The sequence below is a fragment of the Plasmodium brasilianum genome, chromosome 1 (genome assembly GCF_023973825.1).
Source record: "Plasmodium brasilianum strain Bolivian I chromosome 1, whole genome shotgun sequence".
NCBI lineage: Eukaryota > Apicomplexa > Aconoidasida > Haemosporida > Plasmodiidae > Plasmodium > Plasmodium brasilianum.
This window is the reverse complement of record NC_090114.1, coordinates 620,995-644,070: the sequence shown is the minus strand read 5'-3', so window position 1 is coordinate 644,070 and position 23,076 is coordinate 620,995. Positions and strand designations below refer to the sequence as shown.

Here is a 23,076-nt window from a genome sequence, read left to right as displayed (position 1 = left end):
AGTTTAGAACAAAATTCAAGGATCAAATTTAAGTTCCATATAACTATAAGAAGGTAGATATTCAGCTATACATAAATATATACATTTGCATAAATATATACGTATACATACGCATATATATATATATATATATATATATATAAATAGAACTAGTGTCGGTACATACAATGATGGTTCACTTAATGTTGTCGTATATTAGCCGTTAATGTGAAAGCACTAAAAATTATTAATAATTTCATATGAATAATTTTACACTTTTACGTACATTTTTTTTAATTATAGGTACCAATAAATTTAAGTTAAATATATATATACGTATACTTAAATGTACTGGTATAAATCAAAAGGTATACCCGTGTACACGCATATGTGTACAATGTGTTTGGGTTCTTACCACCCCGTAAGAAAAAGCAGTTCTCACAGCGCTATATTATTTTTATACTACATTATATCTCTTATATTATAGTGCTTATATTATATAGCTTAAATTTGAGCGCTTATATTACACTTCTCAAATTAGATTAGATTAAAAATAAGTTCATGTATACACGCAAAACTGTACCATTTATACGTTAAGAGCAAACCTGCTGTCAGTTGAACAAATTTTAGTTATACATTCACAGTTGAACAATACTATGTTTCGTCAAAAAAAAAAAAAAAAAAAGGAAAGGAAGAACAAAGAAAATAAAAAGAAAATAAAAAGAAAAAAGAAGAAAAAGAGGAAAAAGAAGAAAAGAAGAAGAGGAAAAAGAAGAAAAAGAAGAAGAAGAAAAAAAAAAAGAAAAAGAAGAAAAAAAAAAAAAAAAAAAAAAAAGAAAAATTTTTAATTATAGAATTGTGTTCAGAACATTTGTTCTGTTAAATTTTTTTTTTTTTTTTTTTTTTTTTTTTTACAACTAGATTTTTTACTGAAAGCCCCCGTAAAAATAAAAAAAAAAAAATGCCATGAATTTTCAGTTTCTATTGGAAGTATAAATGTATAAACATAGAAATGTGTAAGTGTAAAAATGTACGGATTATAGGTATATTACCGCATACATATTATATATTATAATAACAAGATGTACACAATATATACTTTCATATATATATGTACAAAATAATAAGACCAAGGAAAGAAACAATAAATAACAGACAAAAGTAAGATAAAAAAAAAAAAAATAGCAAAAAAAAAAAAAAAATTTAACAGAACAAATGTTCTGAACACAATTCTACAATTAAAAATTTTTCTTTTTTTTTTTTTCTATTTAAAAGAGTGTTTACCAAGAGAAAATGAAATAATAATATTTTAAAAAATTGCATTATACATATAATACAATTTAAAAAACACAAAAAGCAAAAAACAGCTTACAATAGCTTAACCGATTTTCCTAATTCTTAAATTACTGAAATGTAAATGCGGCAGAATGGGCAGTACATATACATACATGTATAAGTATTTGTATATATATGATGCGTTCTTTCTGCTAGCAATACATGTTCTACTGTAATATTTCACTGTTTCCATGAAAGAGAGTTGTCACTGATCGGCTTACACATAATATATCATATTGTTGAGGTTATTAATATAACGTAATAGTTGAAAAGGAAAAGTATTTCAGCTTTTTAACTCCATTGCCTATTTACTCCTACGCATGCATAATTATTTGCTTACACACTACTGTTACTACTAATAACAGAAGCAGTACTAATCAGAGAATTGCGGGAATTAATTTGCCGCTTATATGAGCCACTATTGTATACATTCTTCCTTTTTATATGTGTATTAGATATATACGTAATACGTATATAGATGTACATATATGCATATTTGTGGGTACACCTGAATGTAGAAACGAACAAGTAAATGTAAAATTTGTGCAGAGCGTATGATTTAATTGTAGTTAAATTATATTTACATATTTTAAGTAAAATAGTATTTTCTTTTTTTCCCGTACAATCTTTTTATGAGTCTTCGTCTTTATTCTAGATTAACAATAATATATTCACCATGTTAAGGAAAAATGAAAAATAAAAAAAAAAATGTGCAAAATGTTATTTGAGAATGGAAATAAAGAATGCTAATCATTCCTTGTGAACAATATCAGTAATGTCAATAAGCACACTTAATGAAAAAAAAAAAAAAAAAAAGGAAAAATCAAAATAAATTTTAACATGTTCTAGCAGTAATAGTAAAACTACGTGAAGCACATCCACTGTTTGGGCGACCCAAAGGGGGAGCGGGCAAACAGAACGGATAAAAAATAAAGAAAAAAAATATAAAAAATATAAAGAAAATAACAAAATAAAACAAATTAAACAGAAAATAACAAAATAAAACAAATTAAACAGAAAATAACAAAATAAAACAAATTAAACAGAAAATAACAAAATAAAACAAATTAAACAGAAAATAACAAAATAAAACAAATTAAACAGAAAAAAATAAAATAAAACAAATAAAATATAACAAAATAAAACAAAATAAAACAAAATAAAACGAAGAAAATACAGCGACATAAAACGAACAGCTGGAAAAGGATGGAGCGAAGGGCAAAATTTTAAGATCGCAAAAAATGGAGCTCTTTTTTATGAAAAACATAATTAATATGGACAAGAAGAAATTGTTAAGTACGTGCTTCGGTGCAATTGGCTCGAGAAACTTCTTTTTTGAGGCACGGGGTGGGAGCTATAAGAAAAAGAAAATTAATTTCGAAAAGAGAAAGAGATATACCACAAATACGCGGGGAGAGAAGGAAAAAGAAGAAAATGGTACAAATGGGCCAAATGGGGAATGTGGATCTAACAGACCGAATGGACAAAAGCGAGTCAAAGCGCAGAACATATTTTTTACGTGGAGATGTTTAGCTGTCAATTTGGCATTAACACTACCAACTCTGATATATCTATACACTGCACAGATGGAAAAAAAGGGGAAAAAAAGAGGCATTGGTAAAACGACTGTAGAAAATATAGGGAAACCATTAATAGGAGGAAACTTTACTTTGATTAATCAAAATGGTAAGATCATAACAAATAAATTTTTTAAAAATAAATTTTGTTTAATTTATTTTGGGTTTACTTATTGTCCTGATATATGTCCTCAGGAGTTAGAAAAGCAAACTATAGTAACAGAAAAAATTACCAACAAATATGGAAATATAATTACTCCAATTTTTATTTCAGTAGATCCAAATAGGGACACAGTTGCACAAATAAATTATTATTGTAAGTCATTTAGTGAAAAGTTAATTGGTTTAACAGGTACTAAGGAACTTATCAAGGATGTTTCCAAGTTATTTCGTGTTTACTACAATGAACATTTAACAGAGTCAACTAGTAAAGATGTAGGAAATGGTAATAACAACACAATCAATAAGAACTATAACTACTTAATAGATCATTCAATCATCCATTACCTACTTGATACGAATGGAAAATTTGTCGATTTTTTTGGAAAAAACTGCACAGTCAATGAAATGGTTGAAAGGATTTCGCTTTATATAGATGAATATCTAGCAAAGAATAAAGTAGAGCATGTATGAGAGGGTATATAGTACATTCAAGTGCATATTTCCTATTTCTTTTACCTAATGAAATTAAAGCATAAAAGTGGGTGTCCGGTACAAATAAATATGCTCTAGAGCTTGTGCTAATACTGATTTAGCATTACACAGACAAAAGTAGTAGTCCTGCCGTTTCTGTGTCCACTTCTTGTATCTGCACATAATGTGTACATATATCAATCAGCCCACTCTTACGCGATTATATATATTTTCCATCAGACACTGTACCCAGAGAAAATGGGACATCATCTCAGTCGTTTTTTCCGTTTCGGGAGTTGCCAAACCTACGCGCATTATAAAAATTATCCCAATTTTAATTTCGATTCCAAATCTAATTCTAATTCTAATTCTAATTCCAATATCTTTTTATGCGTATGTATATTTTTATATTTTTTTTTTTCTTTTCTTTTTTTATTCTTTTTTTTCCTTTTTTCCTTTGTTTTTGCGTTTTTAGCGTCAACCATATTTGAAGCCAAAAATGTGCTATTTAAAAACCTTGTTTAAGCGAAACAGTCATTGATTTTTGTACCTCTTCCAAAATAAATAAAAAGGAACGAGGTAAAAAAAAAAAAAAAAAAAAAGAAAAAAAAGTAGATTTATGGTAACTTTATTTTGTTAACATATCTGAAATGTCTACATGATCGGGTAAACAAAAAACGAGACATTCAGATTCCATTATATGACGATTTTCCAACAAAATTGCGTACAAAGGTTGTAATTTGCATACACATATATAAATATGAATAAATGTATGTTCAGATATACATGTAAGGATATACACGTAAGTTTATATATATAAGCATATGCTTGTAGATGCATGTCTGCGCACAGACAGCGTTGGGGAAAAGGGATAAGATCTAAAAACTATCATAGGCAAGATACACCCACCCATATGGGGTGAATGGACTACTTTTTGAAATATAAACAAAAATTCATTTTTCCAATAAAAGAAATTAAAGGTTTGCTTTTCATAAGGCGAACCAATATGAAACGTTTAACACATAAATGCACACACTAGATGAATATATATGTCTATATATGTGCGGCATTCAAATCTTATACGCACATAAATAGAAAGAACAATTTGGTTAAGCATAATCACTCCGGTGTATATATGCAATCACACGTGGATATATGCACATATGTATTCATATATATATACACATATACATATACATGCGTACACACACACACACATGAACATATATACATGCGCTTGTGCAAAGACTTGGCATTTACGTAAATGTGCTTGCCCCTGGTGGGCTATAAAAGGGGGGGAAGGAGAAAAAAAAAAAAAAAAAAAAAAATAGTACATTACTACGAGCGCAAAAATATGAATACCTGCAGATACACATGCACACCGGTATGCATTATACGTACTTAAATTGCTGAGTGTATGCTACACAGAAATGCATACAACATATGTATGTAAACTTATACACACACAAACATATATATATATATATATATATGTGTATTAAAAAGTTCATATAAATACGTATAAGCGTGCATACATGTACATATATGCATAACCCATACACTTATACGCGTGCGTACGTAATCCGACAATTGATATTTGGTGGGCCTAAATATCCTTCTCCTCCGCACTACAGTTATTGTCGTTTTTAGTCGAAATGTCCGTTTCGTCGTTATCTTTGGCGTCTTTGGAATCCTTTTCTTGATTTTCATCCGCATATTTTCCTTCAGCATGTTGTTGTTGTTGTTGTTGTTGTTGTTGCTGTTGTTGCTGTTTTTTCTTTTCTTTTTCCTGTTCCTTCCTCTCTCTTTCCTTTTCTTTTTCTTTTTCCTTTTGTTTGGCTAGCTCTTCTGCCTCGATTTTTGAAAAATGCTTCTGGGCTAGCTGTGTGACTTCATTAAATTCTCCTTCTATATCTTTAAGTGTATATACAGGAGGTTCATATAATTTCTTATCTTTTTCTTGTTCTTGCAAAGAATTAATTGTTTCTAAAAATTTAGTTGTTCTAGTAATAATTTTTTGGCTCTCTTCTGATTGTCTCTTTCCACATTGTGATATAATATTTTTTAAATGATTAATAATATTATTTAAATTTTTTTCTTTCGATGTATATACATCATGTCTGTATATAATATCTTTTATAAGCTCTCTTATTTCTTCTTTTTTTTTTATAAACATATTTTTGTTTTCATCGATATTATCATAAACCCAATTTTCAATATCATCTAAAGCTAGTGATATGGAATCTCTTTCTTCATCTATTACAAAGTCTTTATATATACCATTAATTCGATCTCGTGTTTCGTATATAATAGTTTCTAACTCGTTTATATGTTTTAGTCTTTCTGCCTCTACTTGATCACTATGTTGCATATTAATTTCAGCTTCACTAAAATTGTAGATGTCTTTACTACTGTAACTTCCTGGTGGTGCTATGGCTTCAATAGCAATTGCAGTATAGCACGTTTGTACCTTTCCCTCTTCTCCTTTCTTCAATTCAGTTTTGCTTTTGCTGCTCATGTTAGTGTTGTTTGGCATAACACTGTCCACTGTGCTGTTGTTCTCTTTATCCTTATCTCTCTCCTCGTCTTTATCCTTATCATTATTTTTGCCTCTATCGTCCTCATTTTCATTTTCCAAATCTTTCTCTTCTGCTGCTTTTTCATCTAATTTTTTCTTTTCCTCTTTTGTTTTAATAACTGTTTTACTAACAGCCTGCGCACCCAAAAAGGTGAATGTGTCATTATCCGAAAAGGTCGTCATAATATGAGACTCTACAACTTTATCATTCTTTTCATTAATCTTAACAAGACAGGAACCTAATTCTTTAATACAATTCTGTGGTAAGTCTGGTGTATCTTCATAATATGCTGTAACTTTAATTTGTCCCTTTTCTGGAATAATAATTTTTTTTACTTTCTTTTTTAAAGAATCATTTGTATATAATTTTTCTACATTCGTTTTTGAAAAATCGTTTACATGATGCCATACAACACTAATTGGATGCGTCACTTTCTCGATACATTCATACTCTTTAACTTTATAATGTTTACTTAACATAGCTGCAGATAGAACACAACCTCTAGCAACTGATTCATCAGCAACTAACGTTTTTGACAATGTTTTTTTAAAATACTCCTGCAAATAATTTTGTATAAAAGGAATTCTAGTAGAGCCACCTAATATCTCTATAGATTGTATTTGTTCTAAACTAACTTTACTAATTACCATAGCTTTGTCTAATAAATCTTTCAGTTTTGGTAAAAAAAAATTGGAACACAATTCTTCAAATGTACCTCTATCAATAGAACCTTGACAATCTAAATCTTCATGTAAACATTCTACATGTATAGATGTTTCATTATTTGCTGATAAAACTTTTTTTGTCTTTACTGCAACATCTTGTAGTTTCACACGTACTTTATTATCAATTTGGCTAGTTTCATTATTTGAAGATACAAAATATTTGCTTAATTTTCCTGTACCCATTTCACATAAATCTGAAGAATTACTCTTATATAAGGGATTTACTTTATATGCATTAATAAATAAATTATTTATATATTTAATTAATTCATTATCTATATTTCTACCACCTAAACTAGAATCTGCAACATCGCTTAATATTTCACATCTATTTGAAAAGAAGCGAGCAATACATATACAGGTATTTGCATATCCAATATTTACAAAAACGACTATTGATCCTACATCTTCTTTAAATTCTTTCATTCTATACATACCATAATCTAACGCAACAGCAGTATTGTCACTAATAAGCCTCAATATATTAGCATTAATAATTTTTGTAGCTGCTATTAAACATTCTTTTTGGCTATTCGTATATGTTGGTGGATAGGATAAAACTATTTCTGAACACTCTTTACCAATATATTTTTCGGCTAGTCTTATTAAAAAAAATAATAATGCGGATAAAATTCTAACCCCACTTATATTCAATTTCTGCTTTTTATATTCTACCCCATATCCTAAATAATTATATTCACATGGTACTAAATCTCCATATGCTTCATTTACTTCTATATCTTCATCATTTGCATTGGTTACTATTTTTCCTATCAAGTTTTTAATATTTCTACATGTGTTTTTATAATTTGACTTTACTTTTGCTAATGCATTATCTCCTATCAATCTTTCCTTTTCAGTAAAACCAACTAAGCAAGGGGTTAGCCTTTCCGACACATCGTTCCTTACAATGTTTATTGCCCCCTTGTTTATAGTTGCAATCACTGCGTTTTCATTTCCTATATCTATCCCAAGCACCGACATGTTTTACTCACTTTTTCTCTTTTCTAAATATGCATATACCCACGCGCGCGACGGATATATGTATGTATGTATATACGTGTGCAGTAAGTTATATATATGGCGCAAAATGCGCACTGCGTATTACGGTATAATTAAATAAAGATATATATATGCACAACACAAAGACTTATATCTTAAATTACTTTCTGCTCTTTGAAGATTAAATTATTGCTTGTATATTATAATATGGTGTTTCTTTTTAAAAAATAAATTTTTTTTTTTTTCTTTTTGGTTTTCTTATGGTATTTCTTTAAATGTGCTTGAATGAATGCAGTTTGCTCTTCGCTAAGATTGGAGATAATATACGATTAAAATATGCGCGATTTACTCTGTATATATATATATATGCTTACATACATATGTACATATATGCTTACATACATATGTACATATATGCTTACATATATATATATGTATAAATGTATATATGTTTTTTTTTTTTTTTTTCCCTATATTATTACTGTTGCTGGAATGCGTATTTGTACATATATTTATACGGGCGTATACTCATATGAAACTATGCGCATATACTGTTGTACATATATATAAATATAAACATTAATAAAAATGGCCTATCCTCCCTCTTACACTTTTACAAGGTTTTTGTTTTTGCTGACGATCTGTAAAGCTTATATTGATGACTCTTCCTTCTACGTGCTGTTTTATATTTTTTCTTTTTCTTTTCATGTAACTATTAAGTTTAAATTTGTAGATGAATTAATTATTTTAAAAAAGGAATAATTTTGATTAAAATCCTTGCGAGAAAAAAAAAAAAAAGAAAAAAAAAAAAGTATGGAATTATAATTTCTTATAAATTCTTTTAAAGTTTACAATTTTTTTTTTTTAAGCTCGTTCGTAGTAAATTATTGCAATTATATATTTATATGTTTATATATGTATTATATGTATTATATTATGTATTTATACAAGTGTTTTCAAAAATGTTCACACAGGATATATGTTTAAAACCTTTTTATTGAAGATTTAAATGAACATATAGGTATATTTATAAAAATATAATATATATATATATATATTTTTTTTTTATTTTAATTAATTTTTTTTTTTTTAAAAAAAAAAAAGAAGGACAATAAAAAAAGGAAAAATGGAAGAAAAAGAAAGAAAAGAGAAGAAAAAAACGAAAAAAGTGAAAAGTAAAAAAAAGTCATACGTATATACATATATATATATATATATATATATGTACAAATTGCATATAGCAATAGTAACAAGCATACACCATATTAAAAACTTCCTTGAGGAGCAATAGAAACATCAATTATGTATTTTTTAATTTTAATTTTTAAGCATGCATGCTCAGTGGGGTAAGATGCATAAAGAAAATAAAAATGCCTACTTTTTTTCATTTAAAAAATGGGTAGTGATCTTATGCATAAGTGAAATGTAGTTATACGTACATGTATATATATATATATATATATATATATATATATATATATATATATATATATATATATATATATATATATATAAATATATATGTATATATATGTATATATAATATATATGTTTATATAATATTTATTTGTGACATATAAACAGTGCCGTATTTATTATATTATATAATATAAAGATTAATTTTACTATTCTTAAATGATGATGGATTTAGGTTTCATTAAATGTTTTGCTTTATTTTTTATCCATTTTTGAAAAAACAGTTTTCAGCAGTTATGATATATTTTTATGTGCACCAGAAAAATAAGTTACATTTTCAAAATTTTTCCATTCAAGTAAATATATATATATATATATATACGTATAATATATATATCTATATATACATATATTTATATGTATACATTACATTAAGTAAAACATACGAAATAAAAATCCTTTACTTTTTGTTTTTCGACCTTTCACCGACTTTGCTTACTATATGATAGCATAAAAAAAAAAAAAAAAATGAACAAAACAAATGCTTTGATAATTATTATGCCCAAATAAAGGTGATTGTGTTGTAGTGTGCTTTTTCAAGGACATTTTTTTTAAAAAATATTTTTTTAGTAGTATTATATATTTTTACAGTATTTTTAATGGCTTTTTAACATTTTTTTTTTAATGATGTTTGGATATAGAATCTTTTTTAATAATGTATTAATAGAGCTCTTTTTAATAACGTTGCTATAGTGCTTTTCATAATAGCATTTTTTTTAATAGCATATTTTTTAATAGCATTTTTTTTTAATAGCACATTTTTAATAGCACATTTTTAATAGTGCTTTTTTTATTAGTGCTTTTTTTATTGGTGCTTTTTTTATTAGTGCTTTTTTTATTAGTGCTTTTTTTATTAGTGCTTTTTTTAAAATTATTTCTTTTTTAACAATGTTTTCCTTTTTTCTTTATATATGAACTTTGATTTGTCACATCACTGATGATATTCGTTCGATGAATTTGTTTTTTAATTTACGCAAATTAATTGTGTTTCCATATAGAGAAAGATAAATTTTTTTTTTTTTTTTTCCCTCATGCATATTGTGTTTGTGTATATATATATATATACAATATGTAATGTACATATATGGGTATACAATATATGTAGTATAATAGTAAGTGCCCCATTTTCTCCTTTTTGATTTTAAATCAGTTCGTAGAAAAAAATAATGGGACAATTAAGTAACCTGTGTAACATACCATTATCTGTTAGATGTTTGTTTGTATGTGTGAATGTATACTTTTAAGTTCTTAAGGAAATAATATAAGAGAAAAAAACTAATATGTAAAATGCGTGTCAAATGACAAGTACATAACAGAATAAATAAAAACAAAAGCTTTTTTAATCCCCTGCTATGTAATAAAAAAAAAATTCTGGTATTTGAAAAATATTACGGGCGAATGATTATATACCTTTTTCTTTTTTCTTTTTTTAATTGTCCTTCTCTATATATATAAAAAAGGGTTGTAGGATTGATATTTAAAATAAAATAAAATAAAATGTATATTTGAAAAAAAAAAAAAAAGATTTTAAAAATATTTTAGAATAGAATAATTTTAAAACAGCATTTTGATGCAAAGACGTCTGTGTGAAAATTAGTAGTCCTTTTCAAATGAAAATGCCTATACTTTGCATTTATATACGTGCATATATATACCTATACATTTATATTTGTATAATGCAAAAAATACCAAGTTATGTTTTTATTTCCTATTTTGAGCACTGATACATGTAAGTTTCTGTGTATTTAAATTTATGTAGTATTATGTTTGAATTTTTTTCATTTGATAATACATAAATTGAAAGAGGGAATAAACTTATTTATTTTGTGTATGAACAGTATTTCAAGGTCAGGTATATTTTAACATGAATACCTGTTTTCTTGCTTTCCCTTTTTGCTTAAAAAATACAGAGTAATAACGGCCATTTACTGTGAGTATTTTTCACATGAACTAGTCATATTTTTCATAATTTCTCTAAATGAAAGGTTTTTCGTCCTACTCACATATATATACATAAGTAAACATACATGTATAAATATACATACATAAATGCAGGATGCTTAAACATCCAAATGTTCTTACTAAAATACGTCCTTTTCTGTCGTTTTAAAGTATAGAAAGGATAGTTTCATTTGACATGACAATTAAAATTTGCTGTTCTCACACACTTCATTTATATATTTTTTTTTTTTTATGATAAAACTTTAATTTATATTTTAAAATTTTAATAAAATTATATGGTTTCCATGTGAATGTGTAGTAATAATGTTTATTTTTAGTAGAGTAAAAAAAATCGTTTTTACTTTTGTTCATTATTTCTGGCATTGACAATTTGTTCTTATTTTATTATCTTTTTTTTTTTTTTTTTTTTTTTTTTTTTTGTCTTAAAAAAATTCTATTTAAGATTAAATAAAAATTAACACCATTATATGATACTTTTTCATTCTTCCTTTTGTAATACGAAAAATTGATGACAATTATACATTATAAATATATGGTGAGATTTACAAAGTTTTATTTATGAAACACATTAAGAAATACGCAGTGTACTGACCACTGTAATATCACAGCATAAATATGTTTTTGCCTTACCTTACTAAAAAAACGACATAACAGTAATAATGGCAAGATGAAGAAGAATAAGCGTAATCAAAAGTATATTGGCGATATTTATAATATAGTAACTCGTCTGATTTAAAATTTGCAATCCTCTACCATTCCCAAGGATAACAAAAATATGATTGTACCTTTGGTATTATACCAAAAAAAATAAAAAAAAATAATAGAATAAAAAGGAAACATTTGTATGATGAATAAAAGTTAAATATTTTTGTGCAATTATGTATTTTTTTTTTTTTTTATTTTTTGACATGTTAAACATGTGTAGCATTATATTATTTTTGTTAACATTATAAGAGGAATTTTTTTATATATTTTTAAGATACGTAAATGAATAGGAAAATTACTGAATGGAATAAAAAATCAATTTTTGCTAAGAAATGTATTCCATTAGGCTTTTTAGCTTTATATTTTAAAATATGAAAGATAATACAAGTAACACAATTGCGTTTTGTGTTATGATTTATTTCATGTAGTTCTTTGTTAGTGTTACTTAGATATGTGTTGCGCTGAAGCATACGTTTTGTAAACACATATAAATATATATGTACATGTACGCGAGTAATTATGCGCTAGAAGAAAGATTCTTTTTTAAAACATAACTGTTATTGAATAATAAGAAAAAAGAAAAGATGCATTTACATTCAAATTTACGAAAAAGACCACAGGGAGAACATATTTTTATTTTTATGAAGAAAAATTTTAATAATATATGTAAAAGATATATAGCATCCCAACCCTTAGGAATTAATATACCGGAGCCCCCACCAAGAGAATTTTTGCCAAATGGAGAACCAAAAAAATACCGACTGAATCAAAGATATTATAACCATAAATATGATTGGGAAAGATGGTCGTTAAGACCAGCTGGGGTGTTTCATACATATTTATATGGAGAGTTTGCAAAAGATCATAAGCCTTTATTAGCATGGTTACTACAATACCCTTTACCATTAGCTTTTATTCCTTACTTTTTGTTTGCCTTTGGCTTATCTTTTGCCTTTCATCATATATCATACCTTGGCATAAAACCAAAGAGGTTTACCGTCGAATGGGTTGAAGCTAACAAAGAAAGAGAGAGAGCTGAAAACACGAACCCCATTACAAGATACCTAGATAGGAGAAGAAAAGAAAGAGGACCTCACTGGATTCTTGAAGATTTTTTACCGAGTCATCCGTGCTACTTACATATGAGTAAATATCATCATGATACGGAACTACTTAGAAAGCGACAAGAAGAAGCTGAAGAAAAAGACGGTGCAGATGAAGAGGATGAAGTGAATGAAGCGGAAGACGATGCTGCCAAGTGAACATAGATATGGGAGGAACATGCAAATGTGAAGCGGAACAACGTTAAATGGGCCATGCATATATGTATGTATGTGTGTATATATGTGTGTATATATGTGTGTATATATGTGTGTATGTATGTGTGTATATATGTGTGTATATATGTGTGTATATATGTGTGTATATATGTGTGTATATATGTGTGTATATATGTGTGTATATATATGTGTATATATGTGTGTATACATGTGTGTATACATGTGTGTATACATGTGTGTATATATGTGTGTATACATGTGTGTATATATGTGTGTATACATGTGTGTATACATGTGTGTATACATGTGTGTATATATGTGTGTATACATGTGAGTATACATGTTTGTATATATATATATGTTCATATATTTCTGCACATATATGTGCCCCCTGAGTAAATACATTTTAGCAGAAAATGACCCATCAAGAAACATAACAGAAACAGCGAAACAATGTATTATTTCGTACAACCGGTGATATAAAAGTTAGGTGGACATCTTTTTCATTGAATTTTTTTTTGTACATTTTCTATATTTATTTATTACACATTTGTTATTTCGGGTTCGTGCGTTTTTCTGAACTGATACACATTTTTATATTTTTTTTTTTTTCAAACTTCTTATATTTGTATAAATGCTCATGAAATTAAAAAAGCTATAATGTGATGACAAAAATAGCCAAAATGGCTAGAAAAAAAAAAAAAAAAAAAAAAAAATTATATGAATAATATGAATAATATAAGTAGTAATAATAACAACAACAATAATAATAATAATAATAATAATAATAATAACAAAAATAATGCAATGCACACTCCTTGTTCGCATAAGTTGCTATACGATAAGGTAAAAATGTGTGGACTTAAGACTTTTTTTTTAAAATTATATTTTAAATAATTGTGTTTACAGTTCCGTATTAAGCTAATACCAATTCTCCCTTTTGTCTTTAAATAAAAGAAATATAACAAATAGTATTCTTCTTTTTTTTTTTTTTTTCCGTTACATAAAATTTTATGGTTTATTTTAAAAAATATGCTTCATAAGCTTTGTTTGTATAGAAGATACGCCTCCAATTTGTATAGACATACAATATATGTACACGATTTTACCAATACACATATCCATACAAGTATATATTAAATGTATTAATCACTCCAAGTGGGCATTTTCTTTTTATGATAGACAAGGCTTTCACGTAAATGAACACATTTTTAATTATTTACATTTTTGTAGGAAAGTATAAAGTGTTTATTAAATTAGTTATATATACATATTACAAACGTACATACATACCTACGTGCATACATACATACATATACATACAAACATATACACATACATACATACATACATACATACATACATATACATACAAACATATACACATACATACATACATACATGTACACATACGTACATACATATACACATACATACATATATACAATCACGTGGGAATAAGCCCCCCTATGTTAATATAACGAAGCCAGTCTTTTAATAATGGAGTTGCTACCGCAAGACAGCGATGAGTACAATAGGGTAACAATTAAAAGATGATAAAAAAAAAAAATAAAAAAAATAAAAAGTAAAAAATAAAAAATAAAAAAAATAAAAAGTAAAAAATAAATAATAAAAAAAATAAAAAGTAAAAAATATAATATAAAAAATCGCAAATTGTAAAGATTAAATGCGATGGCAAAAATATATTTTCTCTAACTTGCCACGTTATCTGTATCGTATTAACTTTTTTTTTTTTTTTTTTTTTTGTCTTATAATTGCTCATCAGAACAATAACACTGAACAGTTAAACGAAGATGGCGATTTTATTAATCAAGAAAACGATATACATGTGAGCATCATAAAACCAATTACAAAACGCACTATTTATTGTGCGAATACAAAAAAAATAAATGTATTTTATAAACCTGTTAAGTTCGTTGAAGAAATTAATACTTATGTTAAAAAAGGAGAAGAGCACCTTATAAAATTATATGAAAACCTCAAAGAATTAGGACAAAAAAAAGATGATGAAGTACGGTTAAAAAATGAAAATACAACATTGAACAAATTAATTAGCCAAAATTTGTTTAGTCATAAAAATAAAAAATTGGAAAAAAATTTTAAAAAAAATAATAATACTGAGTTAAAATTATTTGCTCAAAAGGAAAATGTGGTGCCAACAATAGAAACAGTATTTATACCAAAACTGGAAAAAAATATTGAAATAGTTAGTTCTTTAAAGCAAAATATGGATGTAGACTATACTTACCTAGTCCCTAAACCAGTAGTTATTCCAGTCGAAGTCCCTATATTAAAATTCAAAAATAATTTTAAAATTGTTCCTATAAGAAAAAAAATTATACCTGTCATAAAATATACCGATGAAGTTATATACATGGACTGTTATGTCGAAAAGCCTTACATAGTTTTTGAAAATATTATTACCCCCATTCCTTTCGATATACCTATAGATGAAAAGAAATATGTTCATAAAGCCCCACCCCTGCAGCACAATAGTTGATCAATCCCCACCATACCCGTAGCAGCGGTAGCGGTGGCAACAACAGCAGCAACAGCATTAATAACGAAACTACGAAATAACAAAACAGCCAAACAGAGAAAACTACTTGACTTTCTTTTTTTTTTCTCTTTTTAAATTATTGTCCCCAAATGCATATACTCAATTCCATTATTTTCCCCCATTTTTGTCATGTTATATTTTGATTTTTCTTTTGTCCCTCTCTGTACACAAAAAGTAGTGATACGCTTGGACGGATCATCATTAGACGCTTACAATGCTGTAAATGCTAACTGCAAATATGCACCCATACATACATACATACATATATATATATATATATATAATGTACTTAAAATACATATACATATACAAATTATATGAATATAGCATACGTTTCATAAGCATAAAAAATGATGCTTTTTTCTCTTTGTCCAATTTTAACACTTCCTTTAGGACGCTACTCTACATTGCTCTTATTTTCATTTGCTTTTGCATTTTCCTCTGTATTTGCTTCTACTTTTTTTTTTTTTTTTTTTTTTTTTTTTTGCTGCATTAAGAAAAGAAATAATACATAATGACAAAAAGCCAAATGTTTCATTTCGAAAACAAAAAATTTACTGCTTCATAATCTTTCTATATTCAATAGGCACATAATATTTGTATTCCTAAATTATACCATTAATACTGTTTTCATAAATTAAAAGAACTCAGATCGTTCCAACTCGATTTTAAGCCATTTTTATGTGTTTCTAAAAACTTGTCATGCTATAATAACATTATCACTAGCACTCAACTTTTGCCGTCGATGATGTAAAATAACAATTAACACAGAAAAAAGGCTACAATATACAACTGGCTAAAATATAGTGAGGAAAGAAAATGGGAACGCATGTACATGTATACAATTGGAATGTACTTAAATATAAGGGTATGTATGCACGTGTCAAGTCTTTACCTTACGTTGACAGCTAAACGGAATACAATTAAAAAAAAAAAAAAAAATTTAAATGATGGGGGATGTATGATACTATATCAATTCGTGGAAACTAAGGACAAAATGTACAAACAAGTTGAATGAATAAAAGCTAAGGCGTTACATAAAAAATGAGTCATCTTTGTTAATGCATATATATACATGGCTTAATATATTGATATAAATGTATAAATATTCGTAACAGAAAAAATACAATTCTCTTTTAATTGTTGCCGTTCGTATAAACATGTACAGTATATATGTATATACGTGTTTATTTATTTTTTTATTTATTTATTTATTTATTTGTGTATTTGTTTATTTATTTATTTATTTATTTATTTGTTTATATGTTTATATGTTTATTTGTTTATTTGTTTATATATACTTATATGTGAACAAAATCTCTTACATGCCCAGAAACGTATATTTCTGAATGCGTCAGGCGATTATATGTTATGAAAATACGACAAAGTTGGCTATAAAAAAAGGCTAAATTCGTGTAAATATATGTACAAGTAAAATAATAAAAAAACCAGTATACATATATATATATATATATATATACCACCTGCATATATATTAATACATATCTATGTAAGTATTTAAGTATGTACATATATATATATGTATAATTATTCATATGAGAAATTCCTTTTGGGAAGGTTGAAAAAAATAAAAACGTACAAATAAGTAGTACAAGACATAAATTTAAATGCAATTTTTTTTTTGTAAGAGCAATTTATTTTTGAGTGATAAATAAAAAAAAAAAAAAAAAATGAAATAATAGTAACAACAGTAATAGTAGTAGTAGTAGCAATAGTAGAAGTAGCAATAGTAGAAGTAGCAATAGTAGAAGTAGCAATAGTAGTTGTAGCAGTAGTAGTAACAGTAGTAGGAGCAAAGGTAGTAGCATTAGTAAGAGCAAAGGTAGTAGCAGTAGTAGGAGCAAAGGTAGTAGTATTAGTAAGAGCAAAGGTAGTAGCAGTAGTAGGAGCAAAGGTAGTAGCAGTAGTAGGAGCAAAGGTAGTAGCAGTAGTAGTAGCGCTGATATGCGATGAGAAGCAGTGAAAAAGATGAAGACGAGAAGGCGTCAAGTTCTTCCCAGGATCGTGAAAGGTCAAAACAAGATGAAGAGGAAAGAAGGGATATTGATGTTCTAACAGATGTTAGCTTTAAGAAACCGATTAACGAAATGAATAAAAAAATATTTGAAAAAAGACATATGGAACTTAAGGAAAAATTAAAGAAATTGAAAAGTTGTAATAAGTATACAAGTGTAAGGAATAGTAGTATCAATTCCCAAAAAGGGGAAAAAATAAAAGAAGTAAATGAAGAAGAAGATAAATTAAAAGAAGAAGAAAAAGAAGAAAAAAAAAAAGCTCCTTTAGTCAGATATCATGCTCCACCTGGATGTGAAACAAAAGCGAATGAAACAAAATATAGACAACTTAAAGAAAAATTAAAAAGATTAAAATGTAAGAATAACAGTGATGTGAGTAATGAATATAACGACTCAGCGGATGACGAAAAAAGGGTATCCAGCAAAAATGAAGAATTACCAAAATGTACTTCTAATATTAGTAGTAAAAAAAATGAGCTTTCTGATGATGGAGAGACAGACAAAAAGGGTAGAAGTGGAAATAAAAGTAGGAGTAGATGTGGAAGTAAAAGCAGCACCATTGACAATTTAACGAGTAAAAAAGAAACAGAGCATATGCGAAAAGAACTGAAAAAAAAATTAGAAAAATTTAAAAGAGAAAATAAAATATACAACTGTGAAATGATAAGTGCTGAGAGAAAGGAAATCCCGTCTTCTCACGTGGGAAGTAATAGTAGAAGAAGAGAAATAAAAAAAGAGAATCCTAGTAATCGTCATAGGGAAAGAAGTATAGGAAAAAGTAGTTGGAGCAGGACGGAAAAGAGACGTAAAAGAAGCATTGATTCAAGTATGGATAGTTATAGTTACCATCATAAAAGAAAACGGAGTGCTTATAAGGAGCAGCGTAATTACCCTTATGACAAGAAAAATAAAAGCGACAGAAGGAATGAGAAGCAGCGGTACAATCAAAGGGGAAGCAAATCGTTTCGTCTTAGCTCCCCTCCAAGCGGTTACATAGGATTGTGCCGAAAAAGACGCACAAATGAAAAGATAGCATTTTCACGCAAAGGGGGGAGAAGCATAGATAAATGGAGCAGAAGCAGGGGGAGGGGCATACATAGACGCAGTAGCAGTGGGGGAAGAAAGCGAAGCAGGGGGAGAATGCGGAGTAGGGGGAGAATGCGGAGTAGGGGGAGAATTCGAAGCAGGGAGAGAATGCGAAGTAGGGGGAGGGATATACATAGACGCAGTAGCAGTGGGGGAAGAAAGCGGAGTAGGGAGAGAATGCGAAGTAGGGGGAGGGATATACATAGACGCAGTAGCAGTGGGGGAAGAAAGCGAAGCAGGGGGAGAATACAAAGTAGGGAGAGGGATATAAGTAGACGCAGCAACAGTGAGGGAAAGTGCATTAGAAGAAGAATGAACAAAGAACAAAGGGGATATGGCACGGAGGACAGTAGCTTGGAGAATAGCATCTTGGAGGGAAGATACAAAAGGGAAAAAAAAAAAATCTCAGAAAACCATTACATTAGTAATATGTGTGAAAAGGAGAAAATTATGCATAATGATGATGGTAAGGTAAATAATATGAAGAGAGAAGAAAAGCAAAGAAAATATATTTACAATAAAAAAAAGGATGAAAAGATAGAAAGAAAATATTTTAGAATACCGTTAGGATATCATACTACTAAGGAGAATTGGAATAACTACACCCAATGGTTACAAAAAAAAAATGAATACAGGTTTAGTATACCATTTGATGAAAACAAAATATTTAGAAAATCAAAATCATTATCTCCAACAACGTGGGAAATGTTTGTGGCGAAATCAGAGAGTGAAGAATTGGATGAGAATAAGAAGAATAAAGAAATTGACGAAAAAGGGAATAAGAGAAATGTACAAACTTATCAACGAAAGGATGAGAATTTTGCAAAAAAAGGAAAAGAAAAAAAAGCACATGATGATGTTAATAACATTTCGGAAAACAACTCATCTTATTACTCCTCTACTCTATCCTTATCTTGCTCGTATGATGAAAAGGAAGTTCAGGCTTCCCAAAAGAGGAAGAGAAAAAAATGGAAAAGCACCGAATTTCCAAGTACTGAAGAGGAGGGAGTGAAAGAAAAAAAAATTAAAAAGAGCTACATGGATAATGAAGCATTGGTAGACATAACAGTGACAGACGCAAAGGAAAGGGAGAAAAGGGGACGAGGAGAAAAACTGGATCATACGAACAGAAAAAGACATAGAAGCAAACATCATGAAAAGGAAAAAAAAAAAAAAAAAAAAAAAAAGCATAAATCGAAGGGCACAAAGAAGCATAAATTGAAAGATAAAAAAAAGCACAAATCTAAATATAAGAACTATGATGAAAAAAAAAAAAAAAAAAAATCGTGCACTAGTTCTAGTAGTAGTAATAGTAGTAGTAGCGGTAGTGATGATGGGGTAAGCGCATCGCCTACGTCAGCAGCTTCAGTTACTTCATTCTCTGCAGCCACTTCAGCTACGTCCTTATCTTTTCTTTGCGAAGGATACAAATCATTAGATGAAAAGCGGGTCAGAAAAAGCAGTAACATGGTAAGACAGGAACATAAGAAGAAGGAAAAGAATAGTGTTGGTAAAGACGAACATGATTTAGCAGTAGATGAGAAGAAAAAAGGGGAAAGTACATCCACATATAATAGAAAAGCGCATCGAGAGAGAATTTCACATAAGGGGGATAGACAGTTGCATGAGGAGGAAGATGAAGAAGCATATGTGGATGATGAAGCTGATGTGGATGATGAAGCTGATGTGGATGATGAATCTGATGTGGATGATGAATCTGATGTGGATGATGAAGCTGATGTGAATGATAAAGCGGATGCGGATGATAAAGCGGATATGGATAATAAAGCGGATGTGGATAATAAAGCGGATGTGGATGATAAAGCGGATATGGATGATGAAACGGATGAATTGCGCAAGGCACGGGATCCCGCGGAAGATACATCAAACGATGAAAGTGTAGGTCCGAAACCGTTGGATGTGAATGTCAAGTTAGCTAATAAACAAATTGATTATGGTGTTGCTATGATGCCAGGGGAAGGACATGCAATAGCTCAGTTTGTTCAGAAAGGAAAAAGAATTCCAAGAAGAGGAGAAGTAGGGTTGTCAGCTGAAGCTATCGAAAATTTTGAAAGTCTAGGTTATGTTATGAGTGGATCAAGGCATAAAAGAATGAATGCTATTCGTATGAGAAAGGAAAATCAAGTGTATAGTGCTGAAGAGCAGAGGGCGTTGGCCATGTTTAATTATGAAGAAAGAACAAACAGGGAAAATGCTTTAATAAATGACTTAAAAGAAATTTTAAGAAAACAAAATGAGGCTATAATAAATGAGAGCAAAAATGATTGATCGAGGAGTAGATGATGAGTCTTTACCCCTTGTTCAATAGTTAGCCAAGTTTCATCGCTCACTTATGAAGAAGCGTGTGCATAAGTGCGTGCGTGTGAGTGTATGTATATATATGTGAGTATGTTGGGTGTAACAGCACTTGTATACATACATTGCATGGAAGCTTATTCCATTACATGAACGTTTTTTCAGTACCACTCATGGACACGGTGCCTCATCTTAAATAACGCAAAGTCAATTTTTGAAAAAAAATGCTTCTACGAATATTTGTTAATGTAGTAGATACATTTGCATTTACCTGTTATATGCTCCTACAACTATTCCTTATTTGCACGTAGATCAATTTGGAATTAAACAATTTTTGGAAAAATAAAAAAAATAAGCATATTAAGTGCAACACACATGACACGCATAAAACGTGTAATATTTTTATTTTATTTTATTTTATTTTTTTTTTTTTTTTTTTTACAAACATTTTATGATGATTTTTCATAAAATTAAAAATTTTGAAAATGCTAAATGATTACATATAAAGGATCTGAACGGATGATGAGAGAGATATGTTTTTCTTCTTCTGCTTCTCCTCTATAACATGATATTCTCTTTCAGCGAATAAATACTAGTGCAATAAAAAAGGTTCATACCTCATGGAGTTCGAATGAACAAAACACTGGGGGGAGGGGAGGGGAGGGGGGAAAGGCGGTGGTGCCGTCCCCCCTCAATTGGATGCCAGGAATTTCATCCAAAGCATTGAGAAACATGCACAAATAAACGTACTCACGTACATACATATGAATGTATACACATATAATATAAAGAGAAACATATGGTTATGCCATATTTGCAAAGGTGCTAAATGGCGAAATTTCGCCAAGGAAAAGCAACCTCTCGTTCATATAAGAAAGTAAAAAAAAAAAAAAAATGAAATAAAGAAAAAATCGGTACTCTAATATATATATAATATATATAATATATATATATAATATATATTATATATATATTCCCATACTAGCATACTGTTATGTTGATATAACCAAAGAGAACACCTGTAATGGTAAACCTTTGCCGTTTCGAGCAATATTTAACCATTGGGAAATATGCAATAATATACAGAGGTGTGGTATATGGGTTTGTGTGCATGTCGGGTTTTTCTATCCCATCCTTCCTTTTTATTAAAAATAGTTATACGCACGAAACACATCTCTATTTTCTTATAATAATTGTTTATATTATTTAAAAAAAATATTTATACAATTTCTTAAAAGTTTATGAAATACGTTTTACGTGAACAGTTCATATTTTATGAAATCTTTCTAAAGTATATATATATATATATATATATATATATATATATATATATGCATGAACATTAAAATATATATAATATATATAATGTATATTTTTTTGGCATGTGCGCATATGAACAAAGTACATGATATTACGTTAACATATAAATACACACACGAATGTACATGCATATACACATACTCACATATAAAATGCACGCTTATGTATATATTATACATCCTTTTTCACCGTATGTACACAAAAAGATATTCAAATAAGGTGTAATTGTATGTTAAAGGTACATAAGTTATTTAACTAGTTAAATAACTTAAAAAAAAAAGGAAAGGAAAATGACTTTCTCGTGGCTTCCTAGTAACATTTTAAATAATAATGGGCCTACTAATACTGTCATCTGCTAAATGTAAACTGCTTACATGCTTGTCTTTTTTCTTTTTTTTTTTTTTTTTTTTTTTTTTTTTTTTTTTTTTTTTTTTTTTTTTTTTTTTTTTTTTTTGTAGCTATTCAGATTTTAAATAAACTAAGT

General features: G+C 28.2%; 5 protein-coding genes across 5 annotated transcripts; 4 read left to right on the top strand and 1 right to left on the bottom strand.

Moving 5' to 3' along the window:
* Positions 1–2,555: 2,555 nt before the first annotated feature.
* On the top strand, positions 2,556–3,524 carry MKS88_000464 (protein SCO1; the record flags this gene model as incomplete). The annotated part of the gene is made up of 1 exon (XM_067215706.1): positions 2,556–3,524. One exon carries the CDS (start codon positions 2,556–2,558, stop codon positions 3,522–3,524), a length of 969 nt encoding a protein of 322 aa, XP_067075701.1.
* A 1,606-nt stretch (positions 3,525–5,130) lies between these two features.
* On the bottom strand, positions 5,131–7,812 carry MKS88_000463 (heat shock protein 110; the record flags this gene model as incomplete). The annotated part of the gene is made up of 1 exon (XM_067215695.1): positions 5,131–7,812. One exon carries the CDS (start codon positions 7,810–7,812, stop codon positions 5,131–5,133), a length of 2,682 nt encoding a protein of 893 aa, XP_067075700.1.
* A 4,745-nt stretch (positions 7,813–12,557) lies between these two features.
* On the top strand, positions 12,558–13,235 carry MKS88_000462 (Cg8 protein; the record flags this gene model as incomplete). The annotated part of the gene is made up of 1 exon (XM_067215684.1): positions 12,558–13,235. One exon carries the CDS (start codon positions 12,558–12,560, stop codon positions 13,233–13,235), a length of 678 nt encoding a protein of 225 aa, XP_067075699.1.
* Positions 13,236–13,973: 738 nt separating this feature from the next.
* Positions 13,974–15,774, top strand: MKS88_000461 (inner membrane complex protein 1d; the record flags this gene model as incomplete). The annotated part of the gene is made up of 2 exons (XM_067215673.1): positions 13,974–14,099; positions 15,040–15,774. 2 exons carry the CDS (start codon positions 13,974–13,976, stop codon positions 15,772–15,774), a joined length of 861 nt encoding a protein of 286 aa, XP_067075698.1.
* Positions 15,775–17,183: 1,409 nt separating this feature from the next.
* On the top strand, positions 17,184–21,245 carry MKS88_000460 (heat shock protein 86 family protein; the record flags this gene model as incomplete). The annotated part of the gene is made up of 3 exons (XM_067215662.1): positions 17,184–17,221; positions 17,538–17,773; positions 17,830–21,245. 3 exons carry the CDS (start codon positions 17,184–17,186, stop codon positions 21,243–21,245), a joined length of 3,690 nt encoding a protein of 1,229 aa, XP_067075697.1.
* Between the last annotated feature and the right edge of the window lie 1,831 nt (positions 21,246–23,076).